This window comes from Candida oxycetoniae, assembly GCF_023343755.2.
Source record: "Candida oxycetoniae strain CBS 10844 chromosome Unknown scaffold23, whole genome shotgun sequence".
Taxonomy (NCBI): Eukaryota; Fungi; Ascomycota; class Pichiomycetes; order Serinales; family Debaryomycetaceae; genus Lodderomyces; species Lodderomyces oxycetoniae.
In genome coordinates this window covers 124,686-143,678 of record NW_026055491.1, presented here as the reverse complement: position 1 = coordinate 143,678, position 18,993 = coordinate 124,686, and the positions used below count along the sequence as shown (strand labels likewise).

Below are 18,993 nucleotides of genomic sequence, written 5' to 3'. Positions count from 1 at the left end.
TTTCTTTATGTCAAAATGCCCTTAATGGCTTGCCTTTTTTAAAGCTTGTTGAATATCCTCAATCAAGTCGTCAGTGTCTTCAATACCAACAGAAATTCTTACCAAATCATCAAAGACTCCGTTGGCTTCCCTTTCTTCCTTTGGTATTCCGCCATGAGTCATTATTGCAGGCACCTCAATTAAAGATTCAATACCACCAAGCGACTCAGCCAATGTAAACAATTTAGTTGAAGATGTGAAAACCGATGCAGCTTTAGAGCCTCCTTTGATACGGAAGGAGATCATACCACCACCTAATCCATCTCTGTGCTGACGCAATACAACATCATAGTTTTTGTGTGTAAATAAACCTGGGTAGTTTACATGAAGAACGGATCCATCGTGGGCAATTTTCGATTGTAAAAATTCAGCAATCTTCTGAGCCGAGTAAGAAGCTTGACGAAGTCTTAAATGTAAAGTTTTCAAACCTCTGTGAGCTAACCATGAGTCGAATGGCGATGGAATTGATCCTATAGCATTTTGCAAAAATCTAAATCTGTCATGCAATTCTGAGTCGGAGGTGGCCAAGACACCCATTACCACATCTGAGTGTCCGTTTATATATTTGGTAACTGAGTGAACAACAACATCAGCGCCGAATTTCAATGGGTTCGAAATGTATGGCGATAAAAAGGTATTATCAACAACTAATATAACCTTATTGCCGGTTTTGGATTGATGGTTGAGTAAGATTTGCTTAACTTTGGCAATGTCAGTGATTTTCAAAGTAGGGTTCGATGGAGTTTCAACCCATACTAGTCTTGTATTGGGTCTCAAAGTTGCTTCTAAATCGGTTTCCAAATTTTCAACAAAAGAGGCTTCAACCCCATGATGGTTGGCAACTTTTGTAAAGTATCTGTGTGTACCACCATAAACATCTCCACCGGAAATAATATGAGATCCAACAGCAAGTGACTGGACAATTAAGGCAGTAGTGGCTGAACCCGAAGATAATGCAACTGCAAATTTTGCAGATTCCAAGGATGCCACAGCTTGCTCGAAATTGTCTCTGTTAGGATTAGCCGACCTTGAATATTCGTAAATTCCTAATGGCTTTGAAGGCTCGGATTGACCAAAAGTTGTTGATAATGAAATTGGTTCAATAACAGCTCCTGTAGTTGCATCTACTGATGCACCAACATGAATAGCTCTTGTTCCAAAGGAGTAATTTAAAGATGAATCAACAGTCATAGCAGAAACCTTCTTAATATATATAAGCAGTGAAAGATTGAATAAGCTACAAAGATAAAAAGTTCAACCTTTTACTCCTATAAATACGAGATGGCAATGAGTGTGAAAAAAAAAAAAAAAGAATTGTGTGGGTCCAAGACGATGAGATGAAAAAAAAATTGTGGCTTCTCAATGATGGATCTGCATCCTGTGTAGAAAAACAGAAAAAGAAATCAAAAAAATAAAAAGGATGAGGTAATCGGAGATCAAACCCCGTTTGAAACAAGAAATGGAAATAAAGGATAGACCAAAATGAGAAACTCAAATATCTAAACCCGTATTGTTCAATTACTTGAAACATCCCTCCTCCCCCCCAAATTATTTTTTTGGGAAAGGAATATCGCCAATTTCCCTGCAATATTTGAAACATCTATCAGCTTTTGTTTCCCTTGACAGCTAAAAGTAAAATTTGGTTTATTTGTGTCTATTGGGTGCTGCTCTGTTTTAACCTTAAAGTTTTTCTTTATTCTAATTTTTTTTTTTCTTCTATTTTGCACGCAACAGCGACAGCTCGACACTATTGAGCGAGATAGTGGAGCACACAAGCTGCCAACGACACTCTGTACTCTCTAACAACAGCGACTGATGTTGTTCTGAAAGGTCTGTAGTCTCCGTAGTCAAAGACTGTTGCTCTTCGCTATTCAGCAACAGTTGGTGCTGTTGCATCAGAAGCAGAGAGTCCTTGCTATTCAGCAACAGCGTCAGCTGTTGCTTTAAAGACTCCGTGGTCTGTTGCTTCAGCTGTCTCCTGTCTTTTGTATTGGTATATATGTGGAAAACACACGAGTCAGTGTCGATGTAGTCAGTGTGCTCCACTATCTTAGTGTCGATAGTGTCGCTATTGAGTGCTGCTTCACTATCTCGCTTCGCTCGATAGTGCTACTCGATAGTGCTACTCGATAGTGTCGCCCTTACCTCTCCTCTATTCTTGTATTTCATTTAAAAAATTTGGATTGTTTTGCAATTTGGTTTTGAACTTGTCCCACCAGTTATCAAATGCTTTTATTGGGACTTTTCCCTGTGGGTCAATGAAACTTGCTAAATAGTTATAAGCATGTCCCACAACTTTATTGGCCAATGCCGCCATGCTATTAGGATCCTTGATGGTAGCAGCAGTGGCATTCCGTTTTGTAGATACTAGGGTTCCCCCTCCCTGGCTATTGATTTTTGTTTGCTGTATTGTTTGTTCTGCTTGTTGTGCCGGTTCAATTGATATCCCAATGTTGATACAAACAGGATCGCTGGTATCAATGACTGCACTACCACCACCACCATCATCGCCCATATCTGTATCCATACTCTGCTGACCACTTACAGACGTTAAGCTACTCACTCTGTATATTGCCGAGGGTTTGCCGGGATGGATACTACCGAGCAATTTGTATTCAGGTTGCTGCGTTGGCACTTGGGGGTTTGTAGGGAGTTGGAAATAAACTAATGCACTGAGACTATTGTCAACAAATGGTGAATTGGGCAATATAAAGATAGTTACGTAGTGAACCTTGGAGGCATTAGGAATTGTTATGACGAATTTGGACGGATCTACTTGCTGAGCTAGTATTATTGGTCTCCCAGGGCATATTGCACCAAATACATTATTAGTACTCATATTCTTTTTTTTTAATATCCTTCTTTGTTAACTTAGGTCAACCAAATCTGTCTGTATATTCTTTGTTTTTTTCTTTTTGATTTTATTCTGTTTTCTGTTTTCTTTTTTTTTTTGCTCAGCAAGAATTGATAATGAAGAATTGGGGAATGGAATGATGTAAAAACCCGTGTATAATCTGTATCTTAGGAAAGTCCGAGCTACTTATAGCAATTGGAGCCTTGTAAACCTTCACTAGGTACTCTAAGGAATATTTATACACGACTTTTTTTCTCGATCTTTCTATTTCCGGGACCCATTTAGTGCATTTTACGTTGTTGCAGGAAAAAAAAAAAATCGATAATTAAAAAAAAAAAAAGCTGAACCAAAGTATTAAATAAATGTTGAATAAATGTTGTATAATATTGGGGTTAGGAACCTAGAGAGAAAATTCTTGAGGCGGCATTGAAATACTACCTCTAAGAATGGCTGACAATTCACTTTACACTCTTTTTCCCTAGTTATAATGTTCTATGGAAAAGTGTACAGATTGTTGAGCATCATCAAACTATGGTGGAAAACATTGAAGGTATTCCCTAATAATAATCCGTACCTCAGTTTGCCTCAAATAGTCTGTAGTTTAGCCATACTATGCCTATTTTTTTTTATGTCCCAGTTGATTTTGGGTGCAAAATTTACTGGTCAATTTTTAAACTTGTCGTGTGAAACTGCCGCGATTAAAAAAAATAAAAAAAATAAAAAAAAAACTCATTCTTCTGATGTACCCTTTTCTTCTGAGAGACTTGTTGAACTTGGAGGAGGATTCACTCAGAGATTGTAATACATAAGGTTTAACCGGTATATAATAGTATTATTATAACTGTTTATTATCCTTATGGATTGCAATTGAAGAGGGAGAGGGAGAGAGAGAAAAAAGTATGTATGTGTCTATGTGCACATGCGTTTTATGCCCTTTTCTAAATGGATGAGACTTGTGAATACTCTACGTGATATGCTGAACATATTCATTCCAAGTCCCCGGATTCTCATTCTTTCCCTTTTTCTTATCTTAAAGAGAGAGAGAGAGGGAGAAAATTGAGTTTCCAAACCATCCTATAATAAACAACGATGAACATATTTTCCATCTTTCGTGCAAAATTTTATATATTGCAAAAGATGAATATGGGGAAGATACTTCGTGACATTTCTTCTTTATACACCACTCAACCATGCCCTTTCTTTTTTCTTAAGTTTGTGTCTACTTTTCAGCTTATACTTCTATTACAACCCAACTTGTTGCACAGCCACCTGCAATAAGATGTACTTTATTTGCCTTTTCGAATATTGGATTCAAGTAATCAAAAGTGATTTTGTTGGGATCTGTTAGAGATTTCCCACAATTACCATGCTCTCCCCACCCCCAAGCATATACGACATTATCTATCAAGACCAAACCGTGCTCACTCCCGGTTTTAAATGTAAAGCTTGGAGATATCCTGTTTGCGGGAACTATATAGTCGAATAATTGCCCATGGCTATTCACTCCAAACGACTTTATTCGGTTTCCAAGCTTATAGTGTATCGATGACCACATTGATTCAAGATTTTCGATCTTGTCACTAGTTTCCAAGTTGTACTTGTTGACATCTTCCATATTAATGACTGATTTGCCATATAGTTGCAAACTCTTCTTCTGGTAGCTTATTACGGCAGTATACTCTCTACCTAATTGGAAATCATCTATTAACGAATTATCAAGCCCAAAGCTTAATAGAGTAGGTCGCCAAACTGCGCCTTTTTTGATCAAGGAATTATCGATTTTACCCAATTGACCTTTTCTACAATTGCCCCAGCCATAAAGTTCACCGTGAGCAGTTTGCACAACAGTATGATTCATTGACGATTTGAGTTTCAAAACTGTCCTTTCAAACTTTTTCACAAATGTAATTCTGTCTTGTTTAGTGATATGTGACCCCAAACCTAGTTCTCCCTTTAGACCGTTCCCACAACAGTATAGCTCATTCTGATCATTAACCAAAAATGAGGACTCCCAAGTGCACGAAATATCGGTCCATTTACAATTAGTTTCCTGGGTCTCAATTTTCTTGAAAATCCCAACAATATCGGCATTCTTGTTGATATCATGTCCAGTTTGGCCAAATTCATTACTACCACAGCTGTAAACATCACCGTTTTCAAACAAAATTAATGTGTGATTACCTCCACATGCTATCTTTTTAACCTCAATACCCAACAATGATGTAGTTTGTGGTGGTGCTGCTGCTTCGGTATATGTAGTTTGTGGTGCTACTGCTGCTGCTTCGGTACATGTACTTTGAAATACCGAGGGTTTCAATATATATTGATCATCATTGTTATTCTGACCTAATTGATAATTGCCATTTGACCCACATGCTAGAATTTGATACATTTATCTTCTTGGGCCTCTCTAAATTAGCATACTAGTTCACTTCCACTCTTGCATCTACTGGATTAGAGATTATAAACCAGAAGCTGTCCTACATAGCAACATCCATCGTATTCTGAAGAAGAAAAAAAAAAAAGAAAGGCTTTACTTAAAAGTTTCGCATTAGAGGACTTTTCTTTAACACATGAGTAATAAAACCAAGATAGAAAGTGATGTCTCAACTGTCTACAGCGACACTATCGAGCGAAGCGAGATAGGGGAGCACACTAGCTACTTGACACTATCGATATATCAAGCAAAGCGAGATAGTAGAGCACACTGACGAATTACTATTAACTAATAGTGGCAAGCCTCATTTAATGAGGCTTGATTACCCACTATGTAGAGAGTTAATAGCGACACTATTGAACAATATGCTTTGTACCCCCCTCCTTTCCCATCTAAAACTACTATACCTCTTCCCGATCCGAGTTTCACAGCTAATTGGACATGCACAATTTACTGAGGAATAGCGAAAATAAGCCCTACTTTTCTCATTTTCAGCATAAAAAGTAAAACTAACAGAGCTAGTAACAAATGAAAAATCATTCGATTTCCTCAATCCCTTCAATTACTTGAGTATCTTTGATTTCTTCTTGTGGGGTTTTTATGTATATGTCCCACCTTTTTCCTTTTTTACTATTTTGCTTGTAGTTTACTTGCAAAGGGCTGTGGCGTCATGGCAAATTTCTTTTTTGCACCCAAACCAAAAGAAAAAAAATTTATTACTTACACATTGTAACATAACTTACACATTGTACACAATCAGGGTACCTCTCCCGTGTAAGCGGGTGGGGAGGAACCACAGTTTTTCCAAAGAGAAATTCAGTATAAATAATGACAGGTTGCTCTTGTACAAGAGTTAACTTTGAACCTTGATTCATTTTGATCTCTAGCAAAAAAGAAAAAAAAAAAGTTAATAGTTAGTAAAAATGTCCCCAGTTGCAGTTGCTGTAGAAGACAAATACGATGCCTCTCAATTCCAACCCTCGTATCTTGGCAAAACTGCAAAAGGTAACCTCACAGTTAGCAAAGAAAATCAAAGTTTGACGCTATATCCCGAATATTTACCCACATGGAACCCATTTCAGAAATATCCCCCATACAAGTTTCAGAAATTCCACGACAAAGGTTTGGAAGCAAGTGAAGAACTCACTAATTTGTTTTCCAGGAATAACCAGAAATACAAGGTGAGAAAATTAACACCAAAACTCGGTTCAGAAATTGAAGGTATCCAATTAAGTCAATTGGACGATTTAGCTAAGAAGGACTTATCGAGATTTGTTAGTGAGCGAGGTGTAGTGATTTTCAAAGACCAAGACTTCAATGCAAAAGGTCCACAATTTGCCATTGATTTTATGCGGTTTTTTGGTCCATTGCATATTCATCCAACTTCAGGCTCACCTGAAGCCTTTCCAGAAATGCATATAACGTTCCGTGGTGCTTCACAAAGAGAAATTGATTCAGTTTTTGCTAGAAACACAAACTCAATCTCGTGGCATAGTGATTGTTCATATTCACTCAATGCCCTACAATTAACCTTATTTTCGTGTTTACAGTTACCTGAAAGTGGAGGAGATACATTGTTTGCAAATACGGTAGAAGCTTACAACCGGTTGAGTCCAGCTATGCAGCAGAGATTGGAAGGGTTGCACATTTTGCATTCATCAGTAGAGCAAGCAGAATCAAATAAGAAAGCAGGAGGTATAACTAGAAGAGAGCCAGAGTCAAATATTCACCCAATTGTTAGAATCAACCCAACAACTGGTCAAAAGCACCTTTACGTAAATAAAGAGTTTGGGCGAAGAATAATTGAGTTGAAAAAGGAAGAATCTGACTATTTATTGAATTTCCTTTATAACCACATTGAAGATGCTCAAGATTTACAAATTAGAGTCGCTTGGCAGCCAAACACAGTTGTGTTATGGAATAATGCCACTACAGTCCACACACCATGCGTCGACTTTAGTGAACCTGTTATCAGACACGCTTATAGATTAAGTGTAATGGGAGAAAGACCTGTTTCTGATTTGAAATACTTGAATGATGAACAATATTTGAAAGATGAATATGAGGCGCTTGGTATATGAATATGAGGGGAGAAAAGGAGAGAGAGAGAGAGAGAGATGGGATAATTTTAATGAGGAAAGGGTTTCTTTAAAATGGGTGCAAAAAAAAAAAGAAAAAAAAAAATTGGGCTTTACGAAAAATATATACCTAATGTTAATTATCGAGCGACACTATCGAGCGACACTATCGAGAGACACTATCGAGCAGAGCGAGATAGTGTCGGTGACAGCTAGTGTGCTCCACTATCGAGCGACACTATCGAGAGACACTATCGAGCAGAGCGAGATAGTGTCGGTGACAGCTAGTGTGCTCCACTATCGAGCGACACTATCGAGAGACACTATCGAGCAGAGCGAGATAGTGTCGGTGACAGCTAGTGTGCTCCACTATCTCGCTCTGCTCGATAGTGTCTCTCGATAGTGTCGCTCGATAGTGTCGCTCGATAGTGTCGGTGGCAGCTAGTGTCGATAGTTATAATTTATTTTTGAAAAATGTTTTCAAGTTGTTATATATCATCATCGTTTGCAACGTATAAAAGTTTAATTTTCTTCTCTAATAACACCTACCTCCACGCTTTCCAGATCTGTTCTTGCTACAAATACAAGACGCGTAAGGCTTCTCAATTTAGTTGCTCATTCTCTTTTCTTTTTTTTTTTTTCAACTTTTTTTTTTTTTTGACTTTGATTTCTATAGCGCATCTCAGGATATCACCAATACAAAGGGTAGTTGTTATTGTTGGTGAGTGAGGTAAAAAAACACAACAAACAAACACACTATGAGTTGGTATCAAAGAAACTCGGCAAATGGTAATGGGAATGGTAACCGTGCATTGTTGCTGACCCCGCGGAGTCAGAGTCAACTGAACCAAGTTCAAGTTTCAGACTCGTCACCTATTCATATTACTTCATCACCAGCCGAGGGCAGTTCATCGCCTCCGGCTCCACGACAACCGAGTCTCACGCATAAAATAGATGAAGCTAAACGGAAGGACATTGAAAGGAAAAGACAGCTAATACGCGAACATAAGGATTTCCCTCTTGTTCGAAGAAGATTTCATTATCTTAGTGAGAGTGATATATTTAAAGGCTTTGTTAAGGGTAATGGGGTTTTAAGAGATGTAACAAGATGGCTAGAAGAAAACTATAATTATGATGATTATATTAGACAGCAGAGAGAAATCAAAGCAAAACAATTAAGAGAAGATAGTGTGTTGCAGCAGAGGCAAAGGGAGGAGCAATTGAAACGAGACTATGAAGCTAATGTGAGAAGAAGAGAGGAAAAATCGACAAAGGACACAGGTTTTGATGATAGCTACGGGGGTGGTGGTGGTGGTGATGATGATAAGGATACTTTGATCAAGAGACGCTCAAATAGCATCTACGATGATGAGAATGGATCACCTGTGAGAGTGAAAGGAAAAGCAAGAGTCAAACTCGAAGAGCCATCACCTTTTAAGGAGACTAATTCATCAACCAAAGTGGAAATCAAATCAAAACAGTCCATCTTAGATAAGTATAAGAAGCCCAATTTCAAAAATCAACATCAACCTACTCTTGAAAATTTTGGAAGACTTGCTTCGTTATCAAACCCCACCAACAAGAAAAGGAAACTAGCTAGAGGCTCATTGTTGGATAATGAGTCAGTGGTATCTTCAAGGTCTGAATCCTCGTCACCAGTTCCAGCTCCAACTTCATTGAGTGCAAGATTCAGCTTTAATGAAGGAGGAGCCACAAGTCTAAGCAACAGTGGAACTGAATCACCTCTTGATGAGTTAGAAGAGCTGGAGAGGAGGATTGCTGAGAATCGTAGGAAAGCAAAGTTGCATAAACTTCAGTACCAATCCCATTCTAAGTCCCAGTCCCAGTCGCAACGTATTTCTAAACATCAGGTAATTACAATAAGTGATGATGAGGATATCTTGGATGATGACAACCTTAGTGATTCGATGTCAGAAGACGGTTTGGAAGTTGGTGCAAATGAAGGGATCACTAGTATAGATGCCAAGATTTTTGAGTTTATCAACAATGCTCCAATTGAGGACATTATAGATATTTCAGGAGTTGAACCTGAAGTTGCTGAAGTTGTGATTAGTCAGCGTCCTTTCCAGAACATATACGAGATATCTGAAAACGATTTTACAATTGCAGGTGCGGATGCTCCTAAAAGCAGTAGAAAAAAGAAAGTAGGATTGCGAATGATTGAGCAAACTGAATCGAGCTTGAGAGGATACAAAGCGATTGATTCATTGATCAAGAAATGTGCAGAGTATGGGGACATCATTGCAACACAAATGAAAAAATGGGGAGTGACTAATACTGGCACAGAAGGAGAACTCGATTTAGTAGACTTGGATCCGATGGATAGTGGCGACGATGGTAAGAAGCAAGAGGATGTTTCAGTTATAGACGTTGATGAATCAGATGACGATATTATCCATGTAGAAAAAGGTTTGAAATACATTAAACATAAGCCATTGCTTTTAAGCGATGAAATCACATTGAATAATTATCAACAAGTTGGGGTCAATTGGATTAACTTGTTGTATCAAAATAGGCTTTCGTGTATTTTAGCCGATGAAATGGGATTGGGGAAAACCTGTCAAGTTATCGCATTTCTAGCATATTTGAAACAAGCAGGCGAAAAGTCACCACACTTGATTGTTGTACCTGCATCTACGATTGAAAACTGGATTAGAGAGTTTGACAAGTTTTGTCCTGAAATCAAGGTACAGGCTTACTATGGTACGCAGAGAGAAAGAGAAGATTTGAGATACGATTTACAGGATTCTGATTTTGAGGTATTGATTACAACTTATTCACTTGCATGTGGGTCTCCACAAGATGCGAAATTCCTAAGAAACCAGAACTTTAATGTAGTGGTTTACGACGAAGGGCATTTGTTAAAGAACTCGCAATCAGAGAGATATTCAAAGTTGATGAGATTGAAGGGAAATTTTAGACTTTTGTTGACCGGTACTCCTTTACAAAACAATTTAAAAGAATTGATTTCATTGCTTGCATTTATATTACCAGATGTTTTCAACGACAAGAAGGAGGATTTAGTTGGAATCTTCCGCCAAAAAGCAAGTGCCATTTCTGAAAATGAAAAGTCGACCTCACTGAAAAAAAAGGATTATAATCCGCTTTTATCCCAACAAGCAATCAAAAACGCCAAAACAATGATGACTCCATTTGTTTTACGTAGACGTAAGGATCAAGTGTTGCAGCACTTGCCTGTTAAATGTCATGAAATTTGTTATTGTCAATTAACAATTGACCAAGCAAAATTGTATAATAAATTCATTGAAGATGGTAGAAGAGTTAGATCTGAGAGGGAAAAGAGGAAAAATTTGTCGTCGGCGGAGGCAGCGAAGTTGAACAGGAAGGATCCTATTCCCACTTCGTCTAATGTGTTGATGCAATTGCGCAAGGCTTCGTTGCATCCATTGTTGTTTAGGGTCCTTTATACTGATGACAAGTTGAAATTGATGGCAAAGGCGATAATGAATGAACCTGAGTATGTTGAAGCCAATCAGCAATACATTTGCGAAGACATGACTGTGATGTCAGATTTCGAGTTGAACAACTTGTGTATGAAATTTCCACATACTTTAAAGAAATGGCAACTTCCTGAGGAGTCATTTTTGAACAGTGGTAAAGTTATCGAGTTGGAGAAGATATTAGATTCTATAATTCACAAGAAACATGAAAAGGTTTTAATCTTTTCTTTATTTACACAAGTATTGGACATTTTGGAAAAAGTATTGACCATATTCAACTACAAATTTGTGAGGTTGGACGGTAGCACCAAAGTCGAAGAACGTCAAGAAACGATTGATATTTTTTACCAGGATGACACTATCCCGATATTTTTGCTTTCTACTAAGGCAGGTGGATTTGGTATCAACTTGGTTGCCGCCAATAATGTGATTATTTTTGATCAGTCATTTAATCCACACGATGATAAGCAAGCGGAGGATAGAGCTCATAGAGTTGGACAAACTAAAGAGGTTACAGTATACAAACTTATCACAGACAAGACTGTTGAAACCAATATGTTGATGATTGCTGAAAACAAACTACAATTGGATCAAAGTATTTCAGGGGACGCAGTTGATAATGGTAAATTTGAAGAGAATGCAGCATCAATTTTTGAAAAGATATTATTTTCTGACAAGAAATCTATTTAGAATCTTTTTTTTTTTTTGATATAAATTACGACACTTTTTGGAAGATATAAGGTGGTGGTGATGGTGATGGTGGGCCCTTAATTAAGTTTTTGCAGCTTCTGTCTATTCTTTCTCTTTCACTTCACTTCACTTTTTTTTTTCCTCTTCTTCTTAATTGCTTTAATCTTAACGCGACTCCCATCTCTCAACTCATTAAAACCTTCAAGGCCCATATATCTGAAATCACGTTGAAAAACCTAATATGTACAGAGTAGTCCTACCTGTTACTAAAAGGCTACATCAGAGCAACTTTTTGCGTTTTTCTTCAACCCTTTCGCCGTCTGTTGTACGAGGAAGCACAGCATCAATGGTCAAGAGACGACAAATTTTCCAGTCCATACGATCGCTCTTTATACAAACTGCAGACACGCCAAATGAACAAGCATTGAAGTTTCTTCCATCGGTGCAAATCTTGGGTGAGAATGAAACTCGTGAATTTCTAAGTGGTAGAGAGGCACACGCTTCTCCATTAGCAGTTAAATTATTTAGTGTAGATGGCGTAAAATCCATCATGTTTGGTTCCAATTTCATTACTGTTGAAAAGCTACCTCAATATGAATGGCAAATACTCAAACCTGAGATTTTTGCCATCCTAACTGAATATTTGAATAACGGCTTGGCGATTATGAATGAAGAAGAGGAACTAGCTGAAGATTTGGCATTCAACGAAGATGATGATGAAGTAGTACAGATGATTAAAGAGTTGATATTTACGAGAATACGCCCCGCTATACAAGACGACGGAGGGGATATTGAATTTGTTGAGTTTAGATCTAGTGATGGTACAGTTTTCTTAAAATTGAAAGGTGCATGTCGTTCATGTGATTCAAGTTCTGTGACTTTGAAAAATGGGATTGAAAGTATGTTGAAACATTACATTGAGGAAGTAGAATCTGTGGAACCTGTAGAGGAAATAGAGGTCGAAGAGGAAGAAAAGGGTTATGCTAATAATATTTCCCAGTTTGAGACCAAAGTACTACCCAGGACGCGAAACCATGAAGAAGAAGATTCACCACCAAGTTTATAATTGAGAGAGAGAGAATAAAAGGTACCGGTCTGTACTGTGCTGTGTATAATCCTAGTGCATTTGCATTGGTTCCCCTGTTGGTTCCCCTGTTGGTTCCCGTGTTTTTTTTGCCATGTTGGTCCCTCGTCAGCTATACAAAGCTTAGTGCATTCCTGGCTGTTTCGAAATTTCGCAGCTAAGTTGAAAAAAAAAAAAAATAATAATACATGTTAGTATCTTCTTTTTCTTTTTAAGGGAAAGACTTTTCCTTTTCAGCTCCACTTGTATATCATATATCATTGCAATGGATAAGATATTGCTAATACTATTATCCCTATTGGTAGGATTTATAATTCTTCTAATACAGTTCTTCTTCCAATCGGGTGGATTAAAGGCTATAAAGTTGGCCAATACATCGCCATATTATAGACCAACATTTTTGATCTGTGGTCCTAACAATGCAGGAAAAACGGCGCTTTTTTATAAACTAATTTCAAATGGAGAAGTTGTAACCACAGTATCATCTATTGAACCTAATTTTGCCGATATTTCCCTCCCTATAGCATCGCCCCAAGTAGGGAAGAAATATCAACTAATTGATTATCCGGGCCACTTGAAATATTGGAATTTGTTTGAAAAATTGATTTTACAAGATATCACTTTACCACAAATCAAGGGAGTTTGCGTTGTTTTAGATTCAAGTAGTCCCAATTGGTCAAAGGATAGTTTACAGGTTGAAAAGATTAGTAAATTTTTGTTCAATTTATTAGCCATAACCGAGAGGAAACAGAATGGAGTTGACTATTTGTTTGCCGTTAATAAAAGCGATTTGTTCGACTCTTTACCAGTGCACAAGATCCGTTCGATTTTAGAGGTGGAGATCAACAGGTTAATTGAAAATGAGATCAGCAGTACTGAGAAGACCTCGGGGATCGATATATCCAATGATGATGAAAACGAGGGAGATAATATGAGCGGAATGGGGTCTGGGTCTGTATCACATAGAGAAAATTTGAGAGAGTTTTGGCTAGGTGTTATTGGATCAGCTAAAGATGCTACTTTTACATTTGATAAACTAGAAGGCAATATGGATTTCTTGAATGGAAGTGTATTAAAGGATAAGATTGAGAAATGGGAGGATTGGTTAGATGAAAAAGTTGTCAACCCATAAACAAAGGGGACAGTAGATGTGTATGTACATATGTATATATATATATATATATATATTTAGCTAATATCGTGTGTCGGCGCACTAGGGAAGAATCCTTTTTGTTGTATTTTCTCACTTCTTTCCTTATTATACTTTCTCTTTTGAAAAGCCATTAATCTATTTCTATAGATTGTTTGATGTAATGTATAATTCTTGAATTTAAATTGTTGAAGCTGAGTTTCTTTCTCTTGAAGTGAATTCGACTGCTCCTTTAGCTTACTTTTTAGAAGCTCATATTTACTAACGTCCTTTGACGCTGGTGTTTTATTTGTACTTTTCTCCTTGTTTCCGTCGTCGTCGTTGCCATTTTTACTTGTACTTTCACTTTTACTTTCAGTCGATCCACTACCACCACCATTTTTCCAATACTGATTGAGTCCCCAAAAATAAGGTTTTTCTGAATCTACTTCAACTTTCAACTTTTCAACCAGTTGCTTCAATACCTCTATCTCCTTCGCCAAGTCATAATAAGCTTGCGGATGCACGGGGTCAGTGAATTGAGTATCTAGTAAATGCGCATTACAAGTATAAAAAAAGTCCACTTGATTCTCGGAGATTAGTACTGACGTTGTAGGTTTGTAGCATATTAGACACGGTTTTGAATCTGTGGGTGAGACTAACCGAAGGGTGTATTTATTGGGAAAAGGTGGTAATTGTTGCTTTGGTGGGTTACTCATGTCGTTATCATGGCGTGGGGAATGGTGGTCGTGGTGGTGATAGTAGTAGTAGTAGTAGTTCTTATCTCCACGAGAGAAACTTCATCAAATGAAAAAAAAAAAAAAAAAAAAAAAAAAAAAAAAAAAAAAAAAAAAAAAAAAAAAAATAAATAAATAAAAAAAAAATAAAAAAAAATAAAAATTAAAATCAAAATGATTCTCCACACTTTGAAGTTAAATAAAACATGGCAAGTTCAGCCGTTATTCTTTCAACCGTTAGGTTGTAGATCTGTCAATCATTGAGTGATTGAGAAATATCAAGGCAAAGCGTTTAACTTGTAGAAAAGCGTTTATAGTACTTGTATGAAAGCTTACTTATAGAAAAGCATTTGTAGTACTTACTTGTATGAAAGCATCTATTGTAATTGTAACCCTAAATAGTAGTGATTTTGATATTTCTGCCCCATACGCTGAAGTCAAATTTATCAGGGTATGAGGAAAAAGAAAGGAATGTCACACCAATTAACTACAAGTTAAATTCAATAGTCTTAAAGAGATACTTTCACTAAAAATCAACAGGGAAAGATCCGGAATTGATTTGAAAGTTTGATTGTTTTACACAAGATCCAAGTCAATTAATATTGTTGCAAGTGAGGGTTGAGAAGATTTTTATGGCTGAGAATTATAGACGAATGGACAATGTCACTAGTCAGTGCTGCTCGATAGTGTCAGATAGTGTCAACAGTTTCACTAGTCAGTGCTGCTCCACTATCTCGCTCTGCTCGATAGTGTCGAGACTCGTATCAATTAAACTTTACTAAAGACGATAAGATACCAAAGTGTTACTCCACTATCTCGCCCTGCTCGATAGTGGAGCTTAGAAACTATAAATTTTAATTATGTAATATAATAGGTACGAAGGATTCCATAGTGAAACCTTGCTATGTTAAAATTTTAAACCATATCATATAGGCTTAAATTCCCCTCCAAACCGAGTATTCCCCTTATTTAATACTTGCCAAATCATAAGATCATTAAAATGATTATATGGTCATCGCAAAAGAAAAAAAAAAACAAAAAAAAAGAAAGAATACATTAAGCATAAGCGACTATCGAGCAGAGCAAGATAGTGGTGCAGCACTGACCACACCGACTACACCTACGCTATCGAGCAAAGCAACACTATCGAGCAGAGCTCGATAATGGAGCATTTTTTTTGTTCTAATGCCTTCCAATGTACCATTGCTTATTTTGAAAAATCTAGTTTTTATATGAAAAGTCTGGTTTCTATATGAGAAACTTAGAAGCTGATAGATAAAGATTGGTTAATGTAAAAAATTAACTTTGCCACCATTTCCACCATTTCTGCTCTGTTACTACAATTTTTTTGCTCTGTCTCTACCCTGTTACTACCTTATACATTTATCTCTATATTTATTTTACTAGAGGAGACTTCTACTACAATTTCATAGCCTCAAAAATTTACAATTGGCTAATCACACTTTCTCTTGCATCGATGGCATCTTCCACAGTTATCACCTCTATCTAATCTACAGTATCTACACCACATTTTTCTCTTAATATGCTCCCTTTACCATTCTCTTTACTCTCTTCATGTTATTGAGCGCAATTACACTACCATAAAATTTCATAAAACAGCAAATCCAATTCAGCAAATTCAACAACACACAACAAAAATGTCAGGGAAAATTTTTGAAAGGGAAAAAAGAAAAAGTCCACTTGATTTTTTCATTTTTATTGGACTGATTTTTTTTTTTTTTTTTTTTCCTCTCTCTATTAATTTATTTTTAATATATACATATTTCCTCCCCTCAAGCTCCAACCTCCACGCCCTCACCCCTCCTACCCCTACTCCTACACCCTATCCCTGTATTGTCTACTGGTTATAATCAATTCATCTACACTTTTGTCTTCCCCTAGAGCTATAGTATTTAACATTGCTTGCCTACTTTTTAGTCTTGAACGTATTTCGTGTATCTTCATAATTTTTTTTATCAAGTAGTGTAATACTCAAGTTCTTATTATACATACATACATACATACATACATACATACATACATACATACATACATACATATATATATATACACGTTATATTATATATTTGTACCAATCTTCCAAATAAAAAACTGCACTACACTAAACTACAGCACCACCACCACCACCACCACCACCAACGCTAGCAACGCCTCCCCCCCTTTCCTGGCCCCCCCAAAAAAAAAATTTTAAAAAGAGAAGAAGAAGAGTAAAGCTTCATTGAGTCAAGTCGAGGTTAATTAGGGTTTTCTTGCAATGTCTACGGATCATCAAGAAGGAGCCGATATTGATTCTATTGTTGATAGATTATTAGAAGTAAGAGGTTCAAGACCTGGGAAACAAGTTACTCTTCAAGAGCATGAGATACGTTATCTTTGTACTAAAGCTCGAGAAATCTTTATTCAGCAACCTATATTATTGGAATTAGAGGCACCTATCAAAATCTGTGGTGATATTCACGGTCAGTATTATGACTTGTTACGATTATTTGAATATGGCGGGTTCCCCCCAGAAGCAAACTATTTGTTTCTTGGTGATTATGTTGATAGAGGTAAGCAAAGTTTAGAGACAATATGTCTCTTATTAGCTTACAAGATTAAGTACCCCGAAAATTTTTTCATATTGAGAGGTAATCATGAATGTGCTTCGATTAATAGAATTTATGGTTTTTACGATGAGTGCAAAAGAAGGTATAATATAAAATTGTGGAAAACTTTTACAGATTGTTTTAATTGCTTACCTATAGCAGCTATTATAGATGAGAAAATATTCTGTATGCATGGAGGTTTGTCGCCAGACTTGAACTCAATGGAACAAATTAGAAGAGTAATGAGACCAACTGATATACCAGATGTTGGTTTATTATGTGACTTGTTGTGGTCGGATCCAGACAAGGATATCACCGGATGGTCAGAAAATGATCGTGGTGTTTCTTTTACATTTGGTCCAGATGTCGTTTCACGTTTCTTGCAAAAACACGATATGGATTTGATTTGTAGAGCACACCAAGTTGTTGAAGATGGATACGAGTTTTTTAGTAAGAGGCAATTGGTTACCTTATTCTCGGCTCCCAATTATTGTGGAGAATTTGACAATGCTGGGGCAATGATGTCTGTTGATGAGTCCTTATTGTGCTCTTTTCAAATTTTGAAACCAGCTGACAAAAAGCCAAGGTATCCTGTTGGAGGCTCAAATGTCGGTGGTAATATTGCTAGGCCAGGTGCTGGTAACACTCCAGGTAGAAAGCCAAAGAAATCAACTAAATAAGTAACCAACCATTTCTTTTTAAATCTTACCAAAGAACCTCAGACACAAACCTCACAGACTACACATAACCACCCCTTCCCCTCCTGTCCTCACAATTCAATGTTTTATGAATTTGTAACTTGCTAATGAATAAGCATCTGTACATTAGATTCTAAATCATCAAACAACAATTTTTTATAATTGCAAAACAACGCAACTCATTCATTTCAGTTATATCTTTGAAGGAAAGTCATAACTACACTATGAATCGCTCAACAAGTTCACACTCACTCACTCACTCACATTTATACATACACAGGTACATTTATCATCAGCAACTACAACTACCACTACCCAATTCAATAGAATTTGTACACCTAAATCAATCATCATTGAGACATGATCTTTTGGATTTTTTTTCTTTATAGGGCCATTCAATGTGTGTTTTATTTTTTTTGCTTCTTTTATCATTCTGTATTAGTACATCTTTTTTTAAAAAAGAAAGAAAAAAACATTTCTATCCGGCAGTTCTCACGGTGGTGCTTCTTGGCTATTGGCTATAGACTATTGGCTGTTTGTTTTTAATACTACGGTGGTTAAATGCTATTTTGTCCTATTTGGCATCCAGCAATTACTTGTAAATTAGGCTGTTTATTTTAAGTAGGGCTTTGTTTCATATAGGTTGTAGATTATAGCTCGTAGTAATTAGGAGTCAGCGCCGATTAAGAAATGAAAAGAAGAGAACAAAAAGAGAACAAAAAGAGAATGAAGAATGAGAGGGTGATGAAAGAGTACTTAGAATGATATAAAAAACGGGGTTTGTTTGACTAAATTTTGAAAACGAAAATGAAAATGAAAATGAACATGAATCTTGGAGTATACGTTTTGTATATGTATTAGTTGGTTTTGATGATTAGCTAATAATATTAAAAAGAAAAAAAAAAGGTGTGTTTTGCTCAACCAAAAGAATAAAAAAAAAACAAAAGATGAAAGATCAAGATGAAAGATCAAGATGAATGGTTGATATGAATGAATAAGATATATTAGATTAGAAAGAACGGAAACTACGAGTATAATTTGGTGAGACTTTTAGCTAGAAGAGAAGAAGGTCAGCGGGAGAATCAGTGTGGTGTATTTTTATTTTGCAACTTTTCGGTATTTAAATTTTTTTTTTCTGTTGTGTATGTTTTTTGTGTAT

General features: G+C 36.6%; 9 protein-coding genes across 9 annotated transcripts; 5 read left to right on the top strand and 4 right to left on the bottom strand. All coding sequences in view use genetic code 12, as the record gives it.

Annotated features, from left to right (window-relative positions):
- Positions 1 to 21: 21 nt before the first annotated feature.
- CYS3 (cystathionine gamma-lyase) lies at positions 22 to 1,230 on the bottom strand (the record flags this gene model as incomplete). The annotated part of the gene is made up of 1 exon (XM_049326395.1): positions 22 to 1,230. One exon carries the CDS (start codon positions 1,228 to 1,230, stop codon positions 22 to 24), a length of 1,209 nt encoding a protein of 402 aa, XP_049178086.1.
- Positions 1,231 to 2,191: 961 nt separating this feature from the next.
- Positions 2,192 to 2,878, bottom strand: KGF56_004906 (uncharacterized protein; the record flags this gene model as incomplete). The annotated part of the gene is made up of 1 exon (XM_049326394.1): positions 2,192 to 2,878. One exon carries the CDS (start codon positions 2,876 to 2,878, stop codon positions 2,192 to 2,194), a length of 687 nt encoding a protein of 228 aa, XP_049178085.1.
- Positions 2,879 to 4,124: 1,246 nt separating this feature from the next.
- ATS1 (Ats1p) lies at positions 4,125 to 5,285 on the bottom strand (the record flags this gene model as incomplete). The annotated part of the gene is made up of 1 exon (XM_049326393.1): positions 4,125 to 5,285. The coding sequence occupies one exon, from the start codon at positions 5,283 to 5,285 to the stop codon at positions 4,125 to 4,127; it is 1,161 nt and encodes a 386-aa protein (XP_049178084.1).
- Positions 5,286 to 6,253: 968 nt separating this feature from the next.
- On the top strand, positions 6,254 to 7,411 carry KGF56_004904 (uncharacterized protein; the record flags this gene model as incomplete). Its single annotated transcript, XM_049326392.1, has 1 exon — positions 6,254 to 7,411. The coding sequence occupies one exon, from the start codon at positions 6,254 to 6,256 to the stop codon at positions 7,409 to 7,411; it is 1,158 nt and encodes a 385-aa protein (XP_049178083.1).
- A 755-nt stretch (positions 7,412 to 8,166) lies between these two features.
- Positions 8,167 to 11,580, top strand: KGF56_004903 (DNA-dependent ATPase; the record flags this gene model as incomplete). Its single annotated transcript, XM_049326391.1, has 1 exon — positions 8,167 to 11,580. One exon carries the CDS (start codon positions 8,167 to 8,169, stop codon positions 11,578 to 11,580), a length of 3,414 nt encoding a protein of 1,137 aa, XP_049178082.1.
- A 346-nt stretch (positions 11,581 to 11,926) lies between these two features.
- On the top strand, positions 11,927 to 12,646 carry KGF56_004902 (uncharacterized protein; the record flags this gene model as incomplete). Its single annotated transcript, XM_049326389.1, has 1 exon — positions 11,927 to 12,646. The coding sequence occupies one exon, from the start codon at positions 11,927 to 11,929 to the stop codon at positions 12,644 to 12,646; it is 720 nt and encodes a 239-aa protein (XP_049178081.1).
- Positions 12,647 to 12,929: 283 nt separating this feature from the next.
- KGF56_004901 (Signal recognition particle receptor subunit beta) lies at positions 12,930 to 13,796 on the top strand (the record flags this gene model as incomplete). The annotated part of the gene is made up of 1 exon (XM_049326388.1): positions 12,930 to 13,796. One exon carries the CDS (start codon positions 12,930 to 12,932, stop codon positions 13,794 to 13,796), a length of 867 nt encoding a protein of 288 aa, XP_049178080.1.
- Positions 13,797 to 13,852: 56 nt separating this feature from the next.
- On the bottom strand, positions 13,853 to 14,512 carry KGF56_004900 (uncharacterized protein; the record flags this gene model as incomplete). The annotated part of the gene is made up of 1 exon (XM_049326387.1): positions 13,853 to 14,512. One exon carries the CDS (start codon positions 14,510 to 14,512, stop codon positions 13,853 to 13,855), a length of 660 nt encoding a protein of 219 aa, XP_049178079.1.
- Positions 14,513 to 16,805: 2,293 nt separating this feature from the next.
- On the top strand, positions 16,806 to 17,816 carry GLC7 (type 1 serine/threonine-protein phosphatase catalytic subunit; the record flags this gene model as incomplete). Its single annotated transcript, XM_049326386.1, has 1 exon — positions 16,806 to 17,816. One exon carries the CDS (start codon positions 16,806 to 16,808, stop codon positions 17,814 to 17,816), a length of 1,011 nt encoding a protein of 336 aa, XP_049178078.1.
- Positions 17,817 to 18,993: the final 1,177 nt, after the last annotated feature.